Source organism: Diceros bicornis, chromosome 34, assembly GCF_020826845.1.
Source record: "Diceros bicornis minor isolate mBicDic1 chromosome 34, mDicBic1.mat.cur, whole genome shotgun sequence".
Taxonomy (NCBI): domain Eukaryota; kingdom Metazoa; phylum Chordata; class Mammalia; order Perissodactyla; family Rhinocerotidae; genus Diceros; species Diceros bicornis.
In genome coordinates this window covers 24,708,230-24,734,345 of record NC_080773.1, presented here as the reverse complement: position 1 = coordinate 24,734,345, position 26,116 = coordinate 24,708,230, and the positions used below count along the sequence as shown (strand labels likewise).

The window sequence follows — 26,116 nt, the reverse complement described above, 5'->3', positions numbered from 1 at the left end:
GCTGCAATGAACATAGGGGTGCATATATCTTTTTGAATTAGTGTTTTCATGTTCTTTGGATAAATACCCAGAAATGGAATAGCTGGATCATATGGTAGTTCTATTTTTAATTTTTTGAGGAACCTCCATACTGTTTTCCACACAGCGGCTGTACCATTTTACGTTCCTACCAATAGTGCATAAAGGTTGCAATTTCCCCACATCCTTGCCAACACTTGTTGTTTTCTGGGGTTTTTTTTGTTTTTTTTTTTTTGATAGTAGCCATTCTAATGAGTGTGAGATAGTATCCCATTGTAGTTTTGATTTGCATTTCCCTAAGGATTAGTGATGTTGAGCATCTTTTCATGTGCTTATTGGCCATTTGTGTATCTTCTTCGGAGAAATGTTTATTCAAGTCCTTTGCCCATTTTTGAATCAGGTTATATTCTCTGTATATTCTGAATATTATCAGATATATAATTATATATCTTATCAGATATATGATTTTGCAAATATTTCTTCTCATTCTGTGGGTTGCCTTTTTACTCTGTTAATATCTTTTGATACACAAATTTTTAAAATTTTCGTGAAGTCCGATTTGTCTATATATTTTTTTGTTGCCTGTGCCTTTGGTGTCATATCCAAGAAATCATTGCCAAATTCAGTGTCATGCAGATTTTACCCCAGGTCTTACATTTAGATTATCATTTTTTAGATTATTATTATTATATTTTAGATTATTATTATTTTAGATTATTAGGTTATCTAAGTCTTACATTTAGATCTTTGATCCATTTTGAGTTAATTTTGTATATGGTTTAAGTAAGGGTCCAACTTCATTCTTTTGCATGTAGAATATCCAGTTTTCCCAGCACCATTTGTTGAAAAGACTTTTCTTTCCCTACTGAATGGTCTTGGCACTCTTGTCAAAAATCGTTTGACCATATATGCGAGGGTTTATTTCTGGGCCCTCCATTCTATTCTATTGGTCTATATGTCTTTCTTTATGCCAGTACCACACTGTTTTGATTACTGTAGCTTTGTGGTAAGTTTTGAAATCAAGAAGTATGAGTCCTCCAGCTTTGTTCTTCTTTTTCAAGATTGTCTTGGCTATTCAGGGTGCCTTGAGATTCCATATGAATTTTAGGATGGATTTTTCTATTTCTATAAAAACATCATTGGGATTTTGATAGGGATTGCATTGAATCTGTAGATCGCTTTGGATAGTATTGACATCTTAACAATATAAGTCTTTCAATCCAATGAACATGAGATGTGTTTCCATTTATTTATCTCTTCTTTCATTTCTTTCAGCAATATTTTCTGAACTGTTATTGTAGAACTATTTTTCCCTTCAATTTTATTGATTTTTGCTTCACGTATTTTGATGATCTGTTATTAGATGTGTAAATACTTATAATTGTTATATATTCTTGCTGAATTGAACCTCTTATTAATATATAATGTCCTTCTTTGTCCCCTTTAAACTTTTTCAATTTAAAGTCTAATTTGTCTGATATTGGCATAGCAACCCCTGCTCTCTTTTGACTACTGTTTGTGTGGAATATCTTTTTCCATCCTTTTACTTTCAATCCGTTTGTTTCTTTGGATCTAAAGTGAGTCTCTTGTAGACAGCATATAGTTGGATCATGTGTTTTTATCCATTCTGACAATATCTGTCTTTTGATTAGAGAATTTAATCCATTTACATTTAAAGTAATTACTGATGAGGAGAGATTTACTTCTATCATTGTGCTATTTGTATTCTGCGTACCTTACAGCTTTTTTTTTTTTGTCACTTATTTCCTGCATTACTGTCTTCTTTGGTGATTTTTTGCAGTGAAATGTTTAAATTCCTTTCTCATTTCATTTTCTGTATATTCTACAGCTATTTTCTTTATGGTTGCCATGGGGATTACATATAACATCCTAAAGTTATAACACTCTAACTTGAATTTATACCAGCTTAACTAAAACAACATACTGCTTAACTTCTGCTCCTTTATAGCTCTGTTACCACCGTTTTGCTTGATGATCTCACAAAATTACATCTTTGTATATTGTGGGTGCCAAAACACAAACTAATAATTCTTTTCAATGCACCAGTCTCTTAAATTATGTAGAAAACCAAATGTGGAGTTACAAATAAAAGTTACAATAATACTAGGTTTTAGACTAATAATATTTTTAAAAAAATGTGTTGGTTTCTTGATTTAGTCTCTTTCATGTAGAAAATAAAAAGTGGAGTTACAAACTGTTGTTACAGTAATATTAGCTTTTATAATTGCCCATGTATTTTCCTTTATTGGGATCTTTATTTCTTCATATGGCTCAAGTTAATATCTAGTGTCTTTTCATTTCACCCCACAGGACTCCCTTGAGCATTTCCTACAGGGATGGTCTAGTAGTAACAAACTCCCTCAGCTTTTGTTTATCTGGGAATGTCTTCATTTCTCTCTTTTTTTCTTTTCCAGTATAAGCACTTAATGCTATAGATTTCCCCTTAAACACTTCTTTAATTACGTCACCCAAAATTTGATATGTTGTATTTTCATTTTTGTTTAGTGCAAAACATTTTCCAATTTCCCTTGATAATTCCTCTTTGACCCATGGGTTATTGATAAGTATGTTGTTTAACTTCCAAACATGTGGGGATTTTCAAGAATCTTTGTTTTTTATTTCTAGTTTAATTCTCTTATGGTCAGAGAATGTATTTTATATGATTTGTTTTTTTTAAAAAATTATGTCTTGGGGCTGGCCAGGTAGTGTAGCGGTTAAGTGCATGCACTCCACTGCGGCAGCCCAGGGTTTGGATCTCAGGCACACACCGACGCACGGCTTGTCAAGCCATGCTGTGGTGGCATCCCATATAAAGTGGAGGAACATGGGCACAGATGTTAGCCAAGGGCCGGTCTTCCTCAGCAAAAAGAGGAGGATTGGTGACAGATGTTAGCTCAGGGCTAATCTTCCTCACACACACAAAAATTTTTTTAATTAAAAAAAATTATGTCTTGTTTTATGTGCCAGGATATTATCTCTCTTGGTGGTTGTTGCATGTGTTTGAAAATAGTGTGTATTATGCTGTTATTGGAGGAGTATTCTAGAGATGTAAATTAGATTATGTTGGTTGATAATGTTATTTAGGTCTTTTATGTTCTTGCTGATTTTCTGTCTACTTGTTCTGTCAATTACTCAGAGAATAGTGCTGAAGTTTCAAAGTTTAATTGTGGGTTCTTTATTTCTTCTATCAGTTCTATCAGTTTTTGCTTCATGTATGTGGAGCTCTGTTATTAGGTGCATATACGTTCAGGGTTGTTATGTCTTCTGGGTGAATTGAGACTTTTAACATTATGTAGTGTCTCTCCTTATCCCTGGGATTTTTTTTATTCTGAAATCTGCTTTGTATGATATTAACGTAGCCACTCGAGATTTCTTTTGATATTTGAGTAGGATATCTTTTTCCATCCTTTATTTTTTGAACAGCTTTATTGAGATGTAATTCACATGTCATAAAATTTACCCATTTAAGGTGTACAGTTCAGTGATTTTTAGTATATTCACAGAGTTGTGCATTTATCACCACAATATAATTTTAGAACGTTTTCATCATCCCCTCCAAAAACCTATCCTTTGACTTTTAACCTATTTATATCATTATATTTAAAGTGGGTGTTTTTTTGTGGACAGCATATAGTTGGATCTTTTTTCTCCATATCTGATAATCACTGTTTTTTCATTGACCTATTTAGACCATTTACAATATATATACACATTATTGCTATGATTGGATTATTTAGGTCTACCATTTTATTATTTGTTTTCTAACCGTCCTCTCTGTTTTAAGATCCTGTTTCCCCTTTCCTGCCTTCTTTTGGCTTATTTAAATCATTTTTAGTATGCCACTTTAATTTATCTGTTGGCTTTTTAGCTATATATCTTTGAATTAAGTTTTTTAGTGGTTGCTCTAGGAATTATATTATACATACCTAATTTTGCATGGACCACTTGAATTAATATTTTACCACTTCCAGTAAATGTGGAAACCTTATAACCTTATGGGACCTTTTACCTCGTTGTTTATTTTATAGTTGTCATATGTATTATATTTATATACATTGAAAGCCTCCCCAAACAATGTTATAATTTTTTGCTTTCAACTGTCAAATATTTTAAAGAAAATCTTTAAGAGGAGAAAAACAGTCCTGGTTATATACCCCAATATTTATTGTTCCTCCCTCTTTCCTGAAGTTCCTAGTTCTCCTTTGACACCACTTCCCTAAAGCCGGGAGAACTTTACTAGCCTTTCTGTAAGAGCAGGTCTGCTAATGAGGGATTCTCTTAGTTTTCCTTCATCTGATCATGTTTTTATCTCACCTCATTTCTGAAGGATATTTTTCCTGGATGTAGAATTATGATATTACACTTTATTTTCTGCTAGCTCTTTAAAGATATTGTTCCACCAACTTCTGGCTGCCATGTTTTCTGATGAGAAATCCACAATCATTCCGATTGTTGTAGCCTTGTATATAATCTGTTGTTTTTCTCTGCCTACTTTACAGATCCTTCTCTTTTGCTTTTTAGCCGCATAATTATGATACACCCGAACCTGGTTTTGTTTGAGTTTATTCTATTTGGGGTTTGATGAACTTCTTGCATCTGTAAATTTATATATTTCACCAAATTTTGGGAGTTTTCAACCATATTTCTTCAAATAGTTTTCTTCATTAATCTTTCTCATTCTTAGACTTTTGATATTGTCCCATAGGTCCCTGAAGCCCTGCTCATTTTGTTTTCAATAGTTTTTCTCTCTGTTCTTCAGATTGGATCATTTCATGTTCCAGCTAATGAATTTCTTTTATTGCCAATATTTTGTTTCTTGGCTCTAAAATTTCCATTTGGTTATTTTTTATAGTTTCTATTTCTCTGCTGAGAACTTCTATTGTTCCATTACACCTTTACCTCATGGAGGATGGTTATAATAGTTACTTTGAAGTCTTTGCATAGCTTTTGTTTTTAAGCAAAATGGTAGAACAGGAGGGCCTCAGCTCATGTCCCACCACACAAGCAATCATCTAGCAGCCATCCACAGAAAAATCTGCTTTGTGGGACTTTGGGATCCAGGTGGGAGGTTGTGAAACTCCATGGAAACCCAAGACTAAGGAGAGTTGCTTTGAGAAGGCAGACCCTCGCCCTGGGGGCAGGCTTACCGAATGTGGTCCTGGGTGCAGAACAAAAGCAGCCCCATCCCCTTATGGACTTGACTCAAGCCCCACTTGGCTGCAGTCCTGCAACCAGCTCCACCGACTAAGGCACCCAGGAGGAACCATGGTCATCCATGCCCCCAGTATCAGGCCCACCAGCTGTGGACCAAATTGCAGATCCTGAAGCATCCTTGTGACCCAGCTCCAGCCCCACTCCACTGCCAGTCTAGAGTCAGTCCTGCTTGCACAGGGATCCTACAGGAGACATGCCATCGTAACAGTCCTGCCGACCTTGGTCCTGACTACGGATCCTGAAGCAGCTCTGTGACCTGGCTTCAGCCCTGATCTCAGTCCTGCCTGCCCAAAGACCCAGCGTCACCTGTTTGTGCCCCTGGTAGCAGGCTTGCCAACCTCAGTCCTGGCTGTGGATCCTGAAGTCAGTCCCACCTATGGACTCTGAAGTGGCCCTGAGACTCAGTGCCAGCCCCACTCTGCCACAGCTGGGGGGAGTCCTGCCTACCTAGGGAACTGGCAGGAGACATGTCCCTCCAAACCACCAGTGGCAGGCCCGCTAATCTTTGTCCTGACTGTAGAACCTGAAGCAATCCTGTGACCCAGCTCCAGCCCTGCTCTACTGCAGTTCCAAAGGCAGTCTTCCTACCCAGGGATTCGCTAATATCAAAAAGTCAAAAGATAACAGGTGCTGGCAAGGATGTAGAGAAAAGGGAACCGTTATACACTGTTGGTGGGAATGTAAATTGGCACAGCCATTATGGAAAACAGGATGACAGTTCCTCAAAAAAAATTAAAAATAGAACTACCATATGATCCAGCAATCCCACTTCTGGGTACATAGTCAAATGAAATGAAATCAGTATCTCAAAGAGATATCTGCACTCTCATGTTCACTGCAGCATTATTCACAATAGCCAAAATAGAAAACAACCTACGTGTCCATCAATGGATGACTGGATAAAGAAAATGTGATAGATAGATAGATAGATAGATAGACAGACAGACAGACACACGTACACATGATGGAATATTATTTAGCCTTAAAAAAGAAGGAAATCCTGGCATTTGTGACAACATGGATGAACCTGGAGAATGTTATACTAAGTGGAGTAAGCTAGGCACAGAAACACAAATACTGCATGATCTCACTTACATGTGGAATCTAAAAAAGTTGAACTCATAGAAACGTAGAGTAGAAGAATGGTTACCAGGGGCTGAGGGGTAGAGGAAATGGAGAGATGTTTGTTGGTCAAAGAGTACAAACTTTCTGTTATAAGCTGAATAGGTTCTGGAGACCTAATGTACAGCATGGTAACTATAGTTAATAATAATGTATTATATACTTGAAATTTGCTAAGAGAGTAGATCTTAAGTGTTTTTCCCACACACAAAAAAATAATGGTAAATGTGAGGTGAGGGATAAGTTAATTAGCTTCATTGTGGTAATCATTTCACAATATATATGTATGTCAAAACATCACATTGTACACCTTAAATATATACAATTTTTATTTGTCAATGATACCTCAATAAAGCTGGAAAAAATAAAATACATACTTTAAAAAAAATAGTAGTCTTTTTCTATTAGTTCCATCATGTAGGTCATCTCAGAGTTGACATCTATTGATTGTCTTTTCCCTTGGGAAATGGTCAGATTTTTCTTGTGTTTTTTTTTTTTTAATTATGAGTAATTTTGGATTGTATCCTTGGAATTTTGAATATTATGTTTTGAAACTCAGGGTCCTGTAGATATAATATCCTCAGGAGAGTGTTGAATTTTGTTTGCTTATTTATTTTAGCAGGCAATCAACCCGGTTAGGTTCAGATGGCAAGTTTTGTCATATCTTCTGAGGGCGTTGGTTACAATGTTAGCTCAATTTTCAAAGCCTTTGCTGTGCTATTTGGGTTAGCATGTGCCACCCTGGGGTTAGTCTGTGACTTGGGCAGTGGTTCAGTTTTTAAAGCCTTGCTATGATTCTTGGCATTTGTTCTGTACTTGTGTAGTTCAGAGGTGAGCCTCTGACGTGAGAAGGGAAAATTGGTATTTCCCTCGCACTGTTTGGTGCATAGGAACTCCTTTTCCTTGTCCTCTGGAAATAGGGGGTTTCTCCTGGAGTTTTTGCTTTTAGTGCTTTTTGTACAGTTCCATGATTTGGCTTGGATCAAGAGACAAAGGAGGAAAAATATATGTGAAACTCATTCCCCCTATTATAAGTCATTATTCAAGTTTTAACTTAAATCCCCAGTGTGACCACTATTGTTTACTTTTCAAAGTCTTCAGGTAGTAGCTTTTTATATTCTATCCAGAGATTTTAGCTATAATCAGTGGGGGAGATTGGCTGTATGTTGTTAGTTTACTCCATCGTGTCTAGCAACCAAAGACTAGTGGAGTTGCTTCATTATTTTTGGCACTTTGTTCTTCTATATAAGTTGTAAAATCTTGTTAGCTTTCGTGAAAAATTATATTGAGATTTTGATTGGAATTGCATGGAATCTATAACTCAATTTGGAGGAGAAACTCCATATTTACAGTATTGAATATTTATATCCATGAACATTAGATATTTGTGTATTTATTTAGGTCTGTTTTAATGTTGTTTAGGTTTTTCTTGATGCCATATAGTTTTTGTTGCTATTGTAAGTGCTATCTTTCTTTTTTAAAATCCACTTTCTGTTTATTATTACTGTATGGAAATCTAGGATTTTTTTGTTTTCTAATATTTATTTTTTAGATAAACTTTTATTGAAGTATCACATATTGAGGTATGCACAAATCATAATTATGGCTAGATAAATTATCACAATGTGAGCACACTATCCTGGCTTCTTTTTTTTTTTTTTTTTTGGTGAGGAAGATTAGCCCTGAGCTAACATCTGTTGCCAATCCTCCTCTTTTTGCTGAAGAAGATTGGCCCTGGGCTAACATCCATGCCCATCTTCCTCTACTTTGTATGTGGGACACCTGCCTCAGCATGGCTTGATAAGCAGTGCACAAGTCTGTGCCCGGGATCCAAACCCACAAACCCTGGGCCGCCGAAGCGGAGCACATGAACTTAACCACTACGCCACTGGGCCGGCCCCGTATCCTGGCTTCTGGTACTGTGAATTTGTTTTGCCTATTCTTGAACTTCATATCGATGGAATTATATAGTATGTTCTCTTCTGGATTTGGCTTCTTTCATTCAAAATAACATTTTTGAGATTCATCCATGTTGTTGTGCACATCGGTAATTCATTCTTTTTATTTTATCATTATCCATTCTACTGTTGAAGGCTATGTGGGTTGTTTCCAGGTTTTGGCAATTATGAATAGTGCAGCTATTAGCATTCTTGGACATGGTTTTTGGTGTACTTATGTACACATTTCTGTTAGATGACCACTTTGGAGTGGGTGAGAAAGTATGAAAATATTTAAAGTATGTAGATACATTCAACTATTTCTGAAGTAGTTGTACCAATCTATGCTCCTACCAACAGTGTATGTGAGTTCCAGAAGTTCCCACACATGCCATCATTTGGTTTAATCAGTCTTTTTCATGTCAGTTCATCTAGTGGGTATATAGTGGTATCTCATTGTGATTCCCACCCAATATTTTATTATGAAAAAATATGTAAGCATACAGAAAAGTTGAAAGATTTATACAGTGACCATCCATATACCCATCAACCTAGATTCTACAATTAACATTTTACTATAATCGATTTAGCACATATATATCCATCTATTCTCATTGTGGTTTTAATTTACGTTTTCTTGTTGACCAATGAAATTGAGCACTGAGCACCTTTTCATAGGTATATTGACCATTTGTATATCTTCTTTTTTATCTTTTTTGTGTGTGTGTGAGGAAGATCAGCCCTGAGCTAACATCCATGCCAATCCTCCTCTTTTTGCTGAGGAAGACCGGCTCTGAGCTAACATCTATTGCCAATCCTCCTCCTTTTTTTTTTCCCCCCAAAGCCCCAGTAGATAGTTGTATGTCATAGTTGCACATCCTTCTGGTTGCTGTATGTGGGACGCGGCCTCAGCATGGCCAGAGACGCAGGCCGGAGAAGCGGTGCGTCGGGGCGCACCCAGGATCTGAACCCGGGCCGCCAGTAGCGGAGCGCACGCACTTAACCGCTAAGCCACCGGGCTGGCCCCTTGTATATCTTCTTTAGTAATATGCCTGTTTAAGCTTTCTGTTCCCTTCCCTCCACTTTTTAGGTTGTCTGCTTTTTCTTATTTATTTGTAGGTATTTCTCTTTTATAAATATTTTTTTGGGAAACAAGTCCTGTTTTTGGTTGTATATTTTGTTAATTTCCTACTGTGGCTCTAACAATAACTACAAACTGAGTGGCTTAAACAACATGAATTTATTATCTTACAGTTCTGGAGGTCAGAAATCTGAAATCAGTTTCACTGGGCTAAAAGCAAGGTGTTAACAGACCTGTGTTCCTTATGTAGAATCTAGGGGAGCATCCGTTTCCTAGCCTTTTCCTGCTTCTAGGAACCCTCTGCATTCCTTGAATCATGGCCCCTTCCTCCACATTCAAAGCACATCACTCCAAATTCTGCTTCTGCCATCCCATTTCCTTCTCTGATTCTGACTCTCCTACCTCCCTCTTGCCCTTATAAGGACGCTGTAATTACATTGGGCCTGTCATAGATAATCCAGGATAATCTCCCCATTTCAAGATCCATAGCTTAACTGCACTGGAAAGTCAAGTCACTTTTGCCATCTAAGGTAACATATTTCACAGGTTCTAGGGATTATGATGTAGATATTTTGGAGGAGGGCGTTTTTCTGTCTACCATATATTTTGCAAATATCTTCCACTACTCTATGGCTTGTCTGTTTACTCAATTAATGGTAACTTTTGATTGACAGAAGTTTCTATTTTTACTCTAGTCTATGTCAAACTTTTTCTTTATGATTGGTGGTTTTGTGTGTCCTATTTAAGAAATCTGTGCCTACCTTCAAGTCATGTAGATATTCTTCTAAGTTTTTCATCTAGAAATGTTATCGTTTTACCTTTCACATTTAGAACTATAATCTGCACTGAATAGATTGTTGTTTAATATGTGAAGTTGGGGAGGCCAAGGTTCATTTATTTTTATATAGATATCCAATTGCCCTAACAACCAGTCATTTACTGAAAAGAATATCCTTTCTCTACAGTTTTGCAGTGCCATCCTTTGCTGTAAATCAGATATCCAGGTGTGAGTATGTTTCTGAAATCTTCCAGTGGTATCCAAAGAACTTTCTGTGGTAGTGGAAATGTTCTATGTCTGTCCTTCCAATATGGTAGCCATGTGGCGACCAAGCACTTGATATTGTGACTAGTGTGACTGAGGAACTAAATTGTTAATCTTATTTAATTTTAATTAATTTAAATTTAGATAGCCATATGTGGCTAGTAGTTATCATATTGAAAAGTGCAGCATATTGCTCCATTGATCTATTTGTGCCATAGATCCCTGTGTCAATATCATACTCTCTTAATTACTGCAGCTTTATAATTAGTCTTTACGTTTTCTTCTTCTCCATCAAGATTGTATTAACCACTCTAGGCCTTTTGCTTTTCATGTATGTTTTAGAATCAGCTTGTCAATTGCCACAAAAACCCTGCTGTGATTTCTTTTTTTTTTTTAAAGATTTTATTTATTTATTTTTCCCCCCAAAGCCCCAGTAGATAGTTGTATGTCATAGCTGCACATCCTTCTAGTTGCTGTACGTGGGACGCGGCCTCAGCATGGCCCAAGAAGCGGTGCGTCAGTGCACACCCAGGATGCGAACCCGGGCCCCCAGCAGCGGAGCGCGCGCACTCAACCGCTAAGCCACGGGGCCGGCCCACCTGCTGTGATTTCAATAGGAATTGCATTGCATCTGTAGATGAAACTGGGGAGAACTGACATTGTTTACTATTGAGACTTCCAACTCATGAACATGTTATCTCTCTCAATTTATTTGCAGCTTCTTTATTTTCTCTCAATAATGTTTTATAGTTTTTTGGTGTGTGTAAAGGTCTTGCTCATCTTTTGTCAAAATTATTCCTAGGCATTTTATGTCTTTTACTATTATTGTAAATGGTATTTTTATATTGTTATTTTCTAGAGGCAGGCATATTCTTGGTATCTTCTCCCAGGTGGAGAATCCATGTTCTTATCCACACAACGATAAGAGGGCTGGAGAGGCCTCAGGGGTTCTTGTAGGATTAGTCTTGTCTTTCCTCAGCTCATATACCTCAAGTCTATGGTTCTTGATGTCCTTAAGGTCAACAAGGAAGGAGGCACCATCCCTGCAGAAGCAGGAACTAGAGTCTACCCAGGATGACAACTGTTAGTGGAAACAGGGAGGCCCAGGATGAGAAGCCCCGGATGTCTAGACCTTCGGATTCTGAATCCCTGATTGCTACTACCTCAACTTCCCAGTTCTTAAAGTCCGAGTTGTTGCCTACTGAGGAATTGATTGGGAGACGGAAGTATGACGCGCCATCATCAGACATTTGGTCTGATGAAGATAATGAGGAAGCATTGGCGACCATAGAAAAAGATGATAAGCCAAAGGATGAAGCCCCTACTGACCGCCCATTCTGGGCCAATAAAACTGAGTACCTCCTGGCCCAGGTTGGCTTCTCTGTGGGGCTGAGCACCATCTGGCGCTTTCCTTATCTGTGTTTTCACAACGGAGGTGGTAAGCCTGGGGACCAGGAATCATGGACCCACAAGGAGATGAGGAACCAGAGGACTCTCCTGGCTATTCCAGGGTCTCTGAGAAATGTAGGGGCTGAGGATTTGGGATTCTGACTGGGACAGGAGCGAGGTACCTGAACACCTAGGACCTTGGGAGGGTGGGAGCAGAATATCTGAATACTTAGGTTCATAAGGATGGTGGGGCTGGAGGCCTGGGTCAAGGGTGAGAGTGGAAACTAGGTATCTGGGTCTTCTAGGAATTGAGGGCCAAGGGACTGGACATCTGGGACTGTGAGGTATGTGGAAACAATTAATCCTTGATGCCTATGGCCCTAAGGAGGTCACTGGTGGGGAATGTGTTTTCCTGGACCCTGGAAGAAGTCTGGGCACTGAAGAGCCAGAGGGTTCTCAGAGCCTCTTCTTGAATCCCCTGCACAGGCAGTTTTCTCATCATCTATATCCTCATGCTGTTCTTGGTTGGAGTTCCTCTTCTATTCCTGGAGATGGCAGCTGGTCAGAGGATGCGTCAGGGCAGCATTGGTGTATGGAAGGTCGTCAGCCCCTGGATTGGTGGCGTGGGGTATACCAGCTTCATGGTGAGGAGGCCTGGGCTGCCCAGGTCCACCCTTTACACCCCACCCCATCCCAACCCTTGCCCTGGAATGGGTCCTATGACTTCACTTCCATGGGTCAAGTCCCTCCAATTCCCCAGTCGTGAGGTCAAATTCCCTCCCATCTACTGGCCACCTTTCTTCCCCTGCCTCCAGAATTCTTCATATTCCCTAGGTGTGCATCATTGTGGGCTTGTACTACAGTGTCCTCATGGCCTGGAGTCTCTTCTATTTGGCTCAGTCTTTCCAGTCTCCACTACCTTGGGCATGGTGCCCTTTACTGAAGAACTCCAGTGATTTTGGTGAGAAGAGGGAAGAAAAGAGCAAGTGGGAGGGCTGAGAAAAGGATAGGGCAATGAAAAAGGAAGAGGATCATTGAGAGAATAGGGATGAGCAGGAAGATGATAAAGTGGGATTGAGGGGGTAGATGTGAAGAAGGGGGAGGCGCCTGGTCTTGCAGTTTCCTCCATGGCCAGTTCACTTCAGATCCTGAATGTGCACGGACAACATCCACCACGTATTTCTGGTACCGGAAGGTATTGAAGGCCACAGATGAAATTGAGATCGGTGGGCTACCAGTCATGCATCTCAGTGTCTCTCTTTTTGTGACCTGGTTAATTATCTGCATCTCCATGATCAAAGGGCCCAAGTCCATTGGGAAGGTGAGCCTCCCTCTAACTTACGAAGATGACGGACTCCCTTCTATCTGAGACCCCCTAATATGCTCCCAACTTGATGCCTGTAGGTCTCCAACTTTTCACTCCTTCTAATCTGACCTGTCATTCCCAATAGCCTTTAATTCTACTATCCCAACTTCTGCCTTTGTGAACTCTATTCCTGAATCATACTTCCTACTCAGATGCTGTATGTCTCAGTACTCCTTCCCTACATCATCCTTTTCTGCCTCGTTATCCGGAGTCTCATGCTGAAAGGCGCACATTTTGGTCTGAAGAGTTTGTTGGCTGCCAAGGTGAGGTGTCTTCTGCCCTTTAATCCTCTTATCCAAATGGGGTTGTCAGGGACAGCATGGTTGTCAGTCTGACAGAGGCCCTCTTAGCTCCCTCTTTCACTCCCCTCTCATCTTGCATCTCCATCATGGTATACCTCTCCCTGCTTTACATCCCAGTTTGCATGGTCCTTCTCCTCCTCAGGTGTCAGCCCTGTACTCTGTGGAAGTGTGGCGCCGGACAGGGAACCAAATCTTTTTGTCCATGGGCCTCGGCTTTGGCAGCTTCACCGCAATCAGCTCGTACATCCCTCGGTCCAACAACTGTGTCATTGACGCCTTTGCTGTGGCTCTTCTCAACTTGGCTGCCTCCTTGACGGCCACGGTGTTTGTATTTGCCTTAATGGGCCACTTGGCTGTAGAGAACAACGACAAATGTTACCTGAAGTGAGCCCAATCTTTCATATGGAGATCATCACAAAAGACCAAAGTCTCGGAAATAGCCCACAAAACTCCAGTCTAGGCCCCATCCCTCAGGGATATTGGTTCAGTCAATATGGGGCCTTCAAATTGGAGCATCCTAAACCTTAGAAACACCTGAATCTCTCCAACTCTGTCCCTTTCAGAGCTGCCTTTCTAAACTAGGAAAGCCCCAATCTTGGAGGTTTTCAAAGGTGTGTGCGCTCCATTCTTAACTGGGGACTGCCATGGAAAAATTAGGGGATACCTTTAGCTGAACCATTAGAGAAGGAACAAAAGGCCCACAACACCAGAGCCCCCATAGCCTATTCCCCATTTTCTTCTCCTGTGACATTCATTCCAAAAATATTCATCAGACATTTGTAAAACATCTCCTATCTACCAAACCCTATGAGTTCTGGAAACACAGCCAATGATGAATCAGACCACAACCCTGCCCTCAGGAAAATCATAGCCTTTTGAGAAAGCAGATACTAAACAGATAATCACAAACTAAGTGAGAACTGGTAGTAGGGATGATGAGGAGACACAGAGGAGGAAGCTACTAACTTCCTGGGGCAGTCAGAGAAGGCTTCCTAGTGGAGGCAATCCTGAGCTGAGTTTGTCTCTTGACAAATAACCACTGCTAGTATTCTTTTTTGTTTTTTTTTTTGTGAGGAGATCAGCCCTGTGCTAACATCTGCCGTTCCTCCTCTTTTTGCTGAGGAAGACTGGCCCTGGGCTAACATCCGTGCCCATCTTCCTCCACTTTATATGGGACTCCGCCACAGCATGGCCTGACAAGCAGTGCGTCAGTGCGCGCCCGGGATCCAAACCGGTGAACCCCAGGCCACTGCAGCAGAGCGCGCACACTTAACCGCTTGCGCCACTGGGCCGGCCCCCCGCTGCTAGTATTCTTTCAGATATTTCCCATTCATAGACCTATATATAAAAACGTACCATTTTTCAAAAAGTTGGATCACACTGTACTACTTTTCTGTAGCTTGTTGATTTGACTTTATCAAAATAATTCTTAGGGGGTGGAGGGAGGGCAAAAGGAGTAAAAGGGCACATATGTATGGTGATGGTTGGAAACCAGACTTTTGTTGGTGAACACAATGCAGTCTATACAGAAATCGAAATATGATGATGTACACCTGAAATTTATATAATGTTATAAACTAATGTGACCTCAATAAAATTTTAAAAAGTGAATAACACACACACACACAAAGAAAAAGATAAAGAGAGTAGATCTTGAACAGCTTTCCATGACAGTAAATAGAGTTCAGTGAGATGAGAAAGGATTTGTAGGAATTTGCCATATGGAGAATGTGCCGTGGCGCGTAGAATTGGGGTAGACTGAGTCAGGGTAGAGTGGGGTAGTTCTAGGCAGAGAGAACATCATGTACCAAAGATACTGAGACAAGAGAGCATGGCAAGTTGAAGGTTTAATAGTTGAGTATGGCTGAAGTATAGAAGGTGAAGAGAATTGTAAGTAAAGAGGTTGGAGAGGCCAGCAGGTCAAGAAAGCTAAGGAATTTAATGTTATGTGGAGATTGTGTAGGAGGAGGTACGGGTGCTAAAGTCCTCAGTGATACTGTAGGAAAGACCCCCTTAGGGGTCCACTTAAGTCAGAAATTCTCTGGCCTCACACAAACACCTTTGTGATTATGAAAGTAGGTGTCAAGCAGTGTACACTAGGATCCTGGAGACCTGGGTTTCAGCGCTGGCTCTACTTTAATCAGATCAAAAAGTCTAGGCTGGGGCTGGCCCAGTGGCGCAAGTGGTTAAGTACGCGCGCTCCACTGCAGTGGCCCGGGCTTCGCCAGTTCGGATCCTGGGCGCACACCGACGCACTGCTTGTCGAGCCATGCTGTGGCGGCATCCCATATAAAGTAGAGGAAGATGGGCATGGATGTTAGCTCAGGGCCAGTCTTCCTCAGGAAAAAAAAAAAGAGGAGGGTTGGCATCAGATTTTAGCTCAGGGCTGATCTTCCTCACAAGGAAAAAAAAAAAAAACTCTAGGCTGCTGATTTCCCTTCTCATCTAGAAGATAAAGGAGAAGTTATCCTAAAGGGCCAAATGATTTTATATGATTCTACCCCTGTCCCCAGGAATGCTGAGACAGTGATGAATCTGGTAGCTACTGGGGTGATCCCTCCTGAGGCCCAGCCCCCAGAGAGTCTGTATCATGATCCGAGCTCCATCTACTCCAGGTGGCTCGACAACCTCCCCGAACAAGTCAGAAACATGGTCCTACTCCATTTGTCTGATTGCAACCTATCTGAGAAATTGGAGGAGGTAGGTAAGGTTTGGGGATGGGGCCCTAAAGTTCCCCTCAAAGCCCCGAGTGCACTGGACACTTCAGCCCTTCTTAGGTGTCTGTAGAATCCAGAAAGGCAATTCTCAGCAGCATCCTGGACAACCAAGACTGAGGTTCATGGTATCCTTTTGTGATGAGGCAGTTGTAGCAGCTGTAGCACCAAGCACTAGAGTTCATATAAGCCTATTCGCCCAACCCAAAAGAGTTGTTAAACAGCAGCTGTTGTAGGAGGAAGTTCTCATGCCTTAAGGCCAGATGAGTATATAATGTTCATTGACAGTGCTGCAGATAGTTTCCTAGGGAAGGGGACAGAGTTGGGACTCTACAGACTGAGCTCAGAGCCCTCGCCATTCCTCCCTTCACTCACAGGTTATGGAGGGTCCAGGTGTGGCCATCGTGGCATTTACCGACATTATCTCTCTGTTTTCTGGATCCACCTTCTGGGCCATCACCATTTTCTTGTTGCTGGCAAACCTGGGGCTGAGCACCATGATAGGGATCTTGCAGGGCATCCTTGCCCCTCTCCAGGACACCTTCTCTCCCCTCAGGAAACATGCAAAGCTGTTCACAGGTACTCTGACCTATGACCCCGTTCCCACTATGGGCATTGTTTAGCTTAACCCCACTGGGACTCTTATACAGCCCAGCTTGAATTCTGACATTGATCCAAATCTGATGTTTTCCTCCAGTGGGTGTCTGTGTGCCTATGTTCCTAGGCAGCCTCCTTTTCGTGAGGCCCTCGGGCAGCTACTATGTGAACCTGCTGGATGATTACTGGGCGTCTCTGCCCCTCTTCTTCATTGTCATCTTGGAGAACGTGGCCATGGCCTGGATCTATGGGGCCAGGAGGTGATGGATGTCCCAAGCTCAGGATCTCCTGCCATGCACCCACTCAGCTAGGGTCCCTAGGCGGTGTTGGCCCCTCCTGCTCTCACCGCCAGGTCTCTGATCCCAGGGCTTATGGAGACGCCCCAGGAGGGTGGGAAGGAGAAAGGCATGGGCTGGTTCCTGGAGAAAACAGCTGTAAAACGGAGAAGTGGTGAACAGTCTATATCAAGTCCTGGGGGCCCCAAGCCCTACTTTTAACCAGAGTCGTGTTTACCTCTGGAACGTGTAATCCCTTGCTTCTCAAAGTGTGCTCCTTGGACCAGCAGCATTGGCGTCACCTGGAAGCTTATTAGAAATGCACACCCTCAGGCTCCACCCCAGATCTTCGAATCTGTTTCTGTGTTTTAACAAGAGCCCTAAGGGATTCCTATGCATACTAACATTTGAGAAGCACTGTGTGATCCAAGGGTGGCAGTGTTTCCAGGTGATGGTGGTTCTTGGTATCAGTTCACTCATTCATGCACTCGCTCACTCTAGAATTAATTTCTTAGGGCCTCCTGTGTGCCAGGCAGGCCTTGTGGTGAGTACTGGGGATACTGGGATAAACTATATTTAGTTTCTGCTCTTAGATCCCCAAAATGAAGACATATGGGAAGCAGATCCTTGGCAGGGTGGTATGTCTATGACAGAGGCAGCCAAGGGCACTCTCGGAACACAGGTGGTTATCTAAAGATTAAGAGTCAGGCAAGGAGAGAATGCTTGAACAGAATCTAGGCCGCTGAAGGGGAGTTTGTCAAGGGAGGGAAAGAGAGAAGAGCATTCTAGGCAGAAGGAACCCTACTTGCATATGTATTAGGGTTAAGAATGTGCACCAAAGAAAGCTGGATATATGGACTTGAAGAAACTACATTTAGGAACTTGGTTTTGGGGGCAGCCCAGTGGCGCAGGAGGTTAAGTGCGTGCACTCCACTGCGGAGGCCCGGGGTTCGCCGGTTCGGATCCCGGGCACGCACTGATGCACCGCTTGGCAAGCCATGCTGTGGCGGTGTCCCATATAAAGTGGAGGAAGATGGGCACGGATGTTAGCCCAGGGCCCGTCTTCCTCAGCAGAAAAAGAGGAGGATTGGCAGATGTTAGCTCAGGGCTGATCTTCCTTACAAAAAAAAAAACGAACTTGGTTTTTATCCTGAGACTGATAAAGGAGAGAAATGTTTTAAAAAAAAACATCCTAGGGCTGAGACAGAAATCAGACTGAAAGGAGATGTATTAGAGGCAAGAAGACTGGTTGTGGAGGTGAGCAGAAAGCTCTCAGAAATATTAAGGGCTCTCTCTTCCAGGCTGGGTTTGGACTGACCCCTCCCCTGAGGTTGGATAAGGCCTGAATAGGTCTCCCAAAGCCTTGTGGCCCTTCCTCCCAGGTTCCTTGCAGATCTGAGTATCATGTTGGGCCGCCCCATCTCCCCCGTCTATCGTTGGCTGTGGTGCTTTCTGTCTCCACTTGTGCTGCTGGTCCTGTTTGTAAGCACCCTGTTTCATCTGTATCTGAAGACCATCACCTACTTGGCCTGGGACTCAAGCATTGTGAGCCTCCCTCCCTAGACCCCAGAACCCCTTAGGGAGTGGGGACAAAACTTTCAATCCACTCTTGCCTATAGGACTCAGTCGTCTTATTCCCTGATTCCCTGGGGGTTCAGTCTCTTGCCTTGGTTTGTCTCCTACCCCCACCCTCTGCATTTCACAGAACCTGGACATTCTAAACCTTCCTTCCCTTTCTCCACAGTCAAATGAGGTGTGCCGAACTTATCCATCTTGGGCTAAAGTCTTGCTCATAGTCCTCATCGTCATTACCATCTTGCCCATCCCTGCCTACTTCTTGTACATCCTCCTTCAGATGCCTCCTGTAGTCTCCATGATCCACAGTAGGGCCACAGATATCTTCAAACCTAAAGCTAAAGGGCGCTTACCCAAGCCTTGTCCACGGCTTCAGGTGAGGCAAAGCCAAAAGAAGATTAATGAAGTGGGTAAATACCCAGGGAAAAAACTTTCTGCCCTGTGAGTAATTCCGTTTGGAAATAAATACTTGGTGCATTTGGCATAGCATCATTTCTTTTTCAAAGTGGAACTCCCTGGCTGGCAACTTGACATTAGAAGAGGTAAATGTACAAGTGCTAATGTAACTGGACCCAAAGACCTTTTGTTTTTCCGGATTAGGAAGGTTTTTCTGGCCTGGTGGGGATTAACATAGCAGTCATTCCCCACCTCTCCCACACTTTCCCTCACCAGACCCGTAATAATGGTGTGCTTTGACTTCCAGTATTTGGTTGATGGTGACTGCTGACCCCACACCTCCTAGGCTACCTTCCTCTTGGAACTGGTCTGTGTAAGGTCTGGCCACTATGAAACTAGGGCAAAAATGGTGCTGGTCAATAAACCAGTTCAGTGGAACTTTACTTCTGTCATAAAAAAAAAAGTGTCCAACTCCCAGTCTTGCCTTCCAATGACTCTGTTAAACTCAAATGCTAGAATCCGAGGTCCTCTCTGCCTGGTGCTTCCTGTAAGTAAACTGGACCAGAGAGAGAGAGTTTGCTCAGAAAACAGTGGATTCACTGATTATGGCAAAGTGGTTAACTATCTGCTAATTAGTGACCTCCTCGCATATCTCTTAAATACTTGGAATAGTATTTAAATTAAATACTTAAATACTTGGAAAGATTACTTTACCAAGTCAACCAAGGGGCTTAAAGCTTTACACAACATTGTTTATTTTTGCTAAGGTGGTCTAGGAGCCTGGAGGAAGGGTATTTGGCAGGGAATGAGGGGGAGAGTAGAGATTGACTACAGAGATGGAAGAAGACCAAGGAGGACTTCATCTGGGCCAATGTGACAATAAAACAAGACAAACAAAACACACCATATTATAAGACACCTAAAATGTAACATAAAATACATTTCAACAATCCTCTTTAAATGCATAGATGAGCTTAGAAGAAATTGAGGGAAATCTTTAAGAAGCCAGAAATTAAGCCTAGGCTTGAATTCAGATAGGTAAGCAAGTGTTAAAGCTAGTAACTGCTTTGGGACAATTGTCACTCTCTAGTAACTTAGAGATTTTGGTTTTAGAGGCTAGGTGAAGACAAAGTCTTGGGTTGATGAAAGAAAAGAAACCCCTACACATAGAAAACTGAAGGGCTATACCCTCTATGAAAGAGTTAGATAGCAATAAAATGTATATGTCTTCGTCCTGTCTCTGACGGGAGGGAAGTAGTGTCTTTTTGGAGAATTTGTAACCCAAAACCTTCTCTCACATGGGATTTTGGTTCAAATTCACACAACCTGCGTAGTCTGAAAAATCCAAGTTGAGATTAATATAAAAGGTGCCTGGTGGATAGCACCCCGCCCCCCGGCACTTGTCATAAGTAAATATAAATCATCTCTGGGGGAAAGACAGCCTCTCCCAGGCCTCGCAGGATTCCCACAGATAAACTTTCAATGAACATGAGGTCACAAAAAGAAATGACAAAACACACAAGGAAACCAAGCACCTTAAAGGAGAATTAGCAGAACTATCAAGCAGCAGAGTCAGACCTGCAAAGACCTAACGTACTGGAATTATCAGGTACATAATATAGAATAAATATGCTTAATATATTTAAAGATGAAAAGACAAAAATTTTTAAAGAGTTGAAATGAAGAGCAAGGAACAAAAGATTCTCAGAAATGATCAGGGTGTCTGAAAAAGAACCAAAAAGAACTTTTAGGAATGAACAAATCATTAATATTAAAAGCATCAATGGATGGGTTAAACAACCAGTTAAAAAACTATGAAGAGAGATAAATCTGAGGAAATTGCCAATAATGTAGCACAGAGAAACTACAGTATTAAAAATATGAGATTAAGAGACATAGAGGATAGTGGAAGAAAGTCCAACATACATCTAACAGGAGTTCCAGAAAGAGATCATTGGAAGAATGGGGCAGAGCCATACGCAAAGAGAAAAAAAGCTGAGTGTTTTCCAAAATTGGGGAAAGACACAAATCTTTGGACTGGGGAAGCACAACATATCCAAAGGAGGATAAATAAAAGGAAACTGCAGCTAAAGGAAACTACACTCTAAAAATAGATCTAAAGGGACCAGGCACAAAGACATTACCTACAAAGGAATGCCAATCTCACAGCTGGTTCCTTATCAACAGCAGGAGAAGTGGGAAAGTATCTGCCAAGGGGTGATAGAAAATAACTGTCAACTTAGAATTGTTAATCTAGCAAAAAACTATTTCTCAAGAAAAAAGTAAAATAGAGATATTTCCAGGCAAACAAAATAGTTTTCCACCCACAAATCTTTGGTAAAGAATATACTTCAAGGAGAAGTAAAATGATCCCAGAAGGAAGATCTGAGACCTGAGACAGAAGACATGGCAAGCCAAGAAATTGATGATAATGTGGGTAAACGTAAACACATATTGATTCTATAAAGCAATAATAACAATGTTTCATTTGTAAGGTTAAAAAAATGACATAGAACTAAAATACTGGACAAAAATAACACACAAGCTAGAGACAGAGTATTCATCTCAGCAGGATGATAAATATAATATTGATTAGACTTCAATAAGGATGCATGTTAAAATTTCAAGGGTGACCACTAAAAAAGATAGACACAATTTACAATTTCTGTATTAATTTAAGGTAAATAATGATAGCTTCTCTAACAGATCAAATACAAAATCTCAATGACTTCATACAATCAAATTTTATTTCCTGCTTATATTAAGGTCTAGTACAGTATAGCCTGGAATGGGGGTGGGGGGGGCTCTACTTCATTCAGTCATTAAGGAACCCAGGCTCCTTTCATCTTGGGGCTCTTCCCTCCTCTAGATTCTGGAGTTCTTGCCAGTGAGCTTCTGGATGGAGAAGGAGAATGAGTTTTATGGGTCAGGTCTACAAGTGGAGCACATCACTTCTGTTCACCTTCCATTGGCTGGAACGAGAAGGCTGGTAGGACAGAGGAACACAGTTATTAGGAAGCATTAGTAGTCTCTGCTGCATTCACAAACCAGCAGAGGGAGAAAAAGAGAGAGAAATCAACCCAAAAGAATGCAAAGCAAAATATAAAAGGTTAATGTAGAAAAAGTGGGACAAGCAGAAGGTAAAATATTAGAAATAAATCTACATATGGTAGGAATCACAATTATTTGCAATGGACTAAACATACTAGTTAAAAGACAAATATTGAGGACAAATGTTTTAAATCCAGCTATCTGCTATTTATGTGAGACACATCTATAGCACAAGGACATAGGAAGATTTAAAGTAAAAGGAAGAAGGAAGCTCTACCAGGCAAATACTAAACAAAAGACATTATACACGTTACAGCAATAAAATATTATTTGAGCTAAAGAGGTTAAAAGTTTACATTAACAGGAAGTTATGAAAATTACAAATTGCATGAACCTAATAATATAGCTTCAAAAGTATAAAACTGACAGAACTACAAGGAGAAATCGACAAAGGAAAATTAACACACATTTATCAAAATCCATAGATAAGCAGAAAAACAGTAAATATATAGATTTGAACACAACAAGCTTGACATAGGGACATATGTTGAACATATGTTGTATTCAATAATTAGAAAATACATATTTTCTCAAGCACACAGAATATACAATTGATCACACGGTAATCCATAGCACAAGTCTCAACAAATTTCAGGTGATTATTATACAGACCATGTTCTATGACCACAATGCAATTAAGTCAGATATGAACAATGAAAATATAACAAAAGAAAAAGCCATACAATTGGATGTTTTAAAAATCACATTTAAAAGAATTCATGGGTGAAGGACTACATCATAATAAAAATTAGAAACTACAGAGAAGTAAGAAATAAAAACCATATCAAATTGACGGGAGGGAGCTAAAATGGTAAATTAATTTTAAATTATTACACAGTAGCAGAAAAGAAGGCTGAAAATTGATGAGCTAAACATCCAATTTAAGAAGCTAGAAAAAGAACTGAATAAATCCAAAATAAATAGAAGGAAGAAAATAATAAGTTGCAGAAATTAGTGGTATAGAAAAAAGGATCACAAAGTCAAAAGCTGAGTTTCAAAAAAATGAATAAATAAAAATCTGGTTTTTACAAATGCAGCAGAGATTCCAAAAAGTTAATAAGAGACTTTAATGAAGAACTTGAGGCCTTGAAAATTTTGAATGAACAAAGTCCTACAAGACCGAGGAAATGATAGCCCTTACCTGGAGATCCAGGATTTCAGATTGCCTAATAATTCAGGGTAGGTTGCCCTTGAGAGGGTTGTGGGGTGGGGGTGGGATTTGAAGTTTGGGGTAGCTCGTCAGAGAACTGTTGTCCAAGGGGCCGTTTTCTCTGGACTTCCTCATTTACTCCTGCTGAGAAGAGGTTAATTTGGCCGTTGAAAGAACCTAATTACGATGGAGGAGTTAAGGGACACCGCCCACTTTGTGGGTGTGGTTCTGCTTGTTGATATCCATTGGCTCTAACCTCTTAGAGGTTAGAGGGTCTCTTGGCACCGCCCACTCCTTCACTTCTTGGCTTCCACCTTTCAAGACAGAGCAGTAAGGTGACTCAGGAGTTGGAGACGCCATTCTCCCGTGTCTGCCATCTCCCCACATAATACCCAAAATGCAGTCGTTAATTCTGTCTGCTTTCTACCTTGCCTTCCAAGATCCCTTTTGTTCAGAGGTCTAAGATTTTCTTTATAGCAGCTTTATTGAGATATAATCCATATATCATACAGTTCACCTATTTAAAAGTTACAATGCAATGTTTTTTAATATATTGATAGAACTGAATTTTACCAAGTGTGTTTTCACCTTCTTGATAGATTTTTTGGTATTGAAACATCCTTGTGGAATCAATCCTTCATTAGTTGTAATGTACTATCCTTTTGATATATTGCTCGATTCTATTTGCTAATATTTATTTAGTTTGTTCCTCTACTCATCATAGATGAATTTTTTTTTACTGTCTTTTTTAGATTTTAGTGTTCAAGTTATGCCAGCTTCATCAAGTAAAATGATGAGCTCTCCATCTTTTTCTGCGATTTAGGTCTTTGTTTCTCAAACTTTAGTATACCTAAGAATCACCCAGAGAGTTTGTTCAACAGATTCTTGGGATCCACTCCTAGTGATTCGGATTGAGTGGAGCTAAATTTAGATCAATTAATTTGCATTTGTATCAAGCCTCCAGGTAACGCTACCGGTTCATGGACCACACTTTGAGCGCCATGGTTTGGTTGACGCTATAACCATGTGCTTTTTACAGGGTGGAAGGAGTGGGAGGAACTGAAGTGCGCTTCACTCCGAAGCACGCAGATCATCAGGTTTCAGAGCTCGGGGTACCGTGGGGGAGGCGGCACGCTTCAGAGAGATGGGGCCGAGACGCCGGCAGCGGCCTACGACCTGCGGGTCCGGAGCCCAGACGACTGAATCAACAGGGGCAGAAGAGGGTCTGGGCTGGGGGTCTGTAGGGGGCACCTCAGATGCGAGCATCTCCAGGGTGAATTGCCTAAATCGCCTTCCGGCTGCAGCGACACAGTAACATCGCCTCTGGCCCCAGTGGATGGCGGTGGCTCCCGCAGACCCTCGGCCCCCGGTCGCGCGCCCAGGCGCCCCCCAACACACACACACACGCGTGCCCGCAGAAGCGGCTGGTCTTCTCCGGACTCTCGAGTCGGTGGCGGGTAAAGGGGGGTGCAGTAGTCCTGGCCCCCAGCTCCTGACCTCTCGGGAAGCCAGGCCTCTGTTGCCCCGGCCACCACCCCTCCCAAACCTCCGAGCCTCCCTTCTCATCTCCCTTGCTTTCCAGGAACTTAGGGGTCAAGGATGCCCTGAGCCTGGGAGAGGAGGGGCGGGGTACGCCAGCGGGTGGCGCAGAGATCTGGTGGCGCATCCCGCCCCCTCCTGGCTCCCGAGCCCTTTCTCTCTCTCTCTTCTCTCAGGTCGCGCATGGGCCCGCCCTGGAGACACCGACTTCCTCCCGGCAGGTGAGCGGGGCTGAGCCCGGTGGGGCTGGGATGTTGTCGGCGCGCCCTTCGCTGACTCGCTCCTGGGTGGACTCCTGGGACTCGCCCGTCCGGATCAGTTTCTCAGCTGGCCTCCAAACAGGCTGTCGCTCCTTTGATGCTCCGAGAGCCTGGCGGAGAGTAGACAGAGCAGGGGGCACGGAGGCCGAGAAAGACCCAGTGCACAGATCCAGGCAGGCCGGCCTGGTGACAGAGACAATTACCCCAGGCGGATGCTCCCTGGGCTGGCACCGCCCGGGGGCGAGGGCAGAGGAGCATCGGCAGCAGAGTTAATTGCAGGTACGTAGCCTTGAAAGGGTGACAAGTGTGGGGCTGTAGCTAGAGGCAGGGTGGGAGGCGGGAGCAGGAGCGGGAAGAAGCGGGCCGTCAGGAAGGGCCCTGGGTGCTAAGCTAGCCAGGGCCCTGAGGCCCCTGGGGAGGATTTAAGCAAACGATAGACTTGATCAGGTTTATATAATAACTCTGGAATATTAAGTAGCCATAAAAATCATATTTTTAAAGAATACTTTGTTACATAGGAAAATACTTATGTTATAATGGAAATATATATAATCTCCAATTTGTAAGAAATGCACACACATATGTTCATAGAGTATATATTAATATATATGTATATCTATATGTTACATTTAACAATATTACCCAATATATAATATATAGTCTATAATAATATCGAATTTGTAATAAAGATGCATACATATACTCATGGAATATATTAACGTGTTTATATTCTATGTATAACAATGTCCAATACATAATATATATAAATAATAATATCCAATTTGTCAGAGATACACACGTATAAAATATTCATATATACATATATGATAATATCCAATTTCTAAGATTGGCTGTGCCGCTTTCCCAAACCTAAAAGGAGCAAACATTTTTAAATCATGGTACCTTTTAAGATTTTGGAGGCTTTGCACCTAGTTAAACTAAAACTTCAAACTTAAACCAAGAGGAGGCCAAATGACCCCACTTTGCATCCTCCCTGAGCCATTTTC

General features: G+C 41.5%; 1 protein-coding gene and 1 long non-coding RNA gene across 2 annotated transcripts; one reads left to right on the top strand and one right to left on the bottom strand.

Moving 5' to 3' along the window:
• Positions 1–11,471: 11,471 nt before the first annotated feature.
• Positions 11,472–19,098, top strand: LOC131397639 (orphan sodium- and chloride-dependent neurotransmitter transporter NTT5-like). The gene is made up of 11 exons (XM_058530727.1): positions 11,472–11,873; positions 12,311–12,468; positions 12,659–12,785; positions 12,970–13,145; positions 13,343–13,453; positions 13,635–13,876; positions 16,006–16,192; positions 16,584–16,785; positions 16,904–17,063; positions 18,461–18,623; positions 18,823–19,098. The coding sequence occupies exons 1-11, from the start codon at positions 11,510–11,512 to the stop codon at positions 19,096–19,098; spliced, it is 2,166 nt and encodes a 721-aa protein (XP_058386710.1). The 5' UTR covers positions 11,472–11,509.
• Positions 19,099–21,774: 2,676 nt separating this feature from the next.
• On the bottom strand, positions 21,775–23,459 carry LOC131397154 (uncharacterized). Its single transcript, XR_009216726.1, has 2 exons — positions 23,302–23,459; positions 21,775–22,035 (listed from the first exon to the last, which is right to left on the bottom strand). It is a non-coding gene; the product is annotated as an uncharacterized LOC131397154 (long non-coding RNA).
• Positions 23,460–26,116: the final 2,657 nt, after the last annotated feature.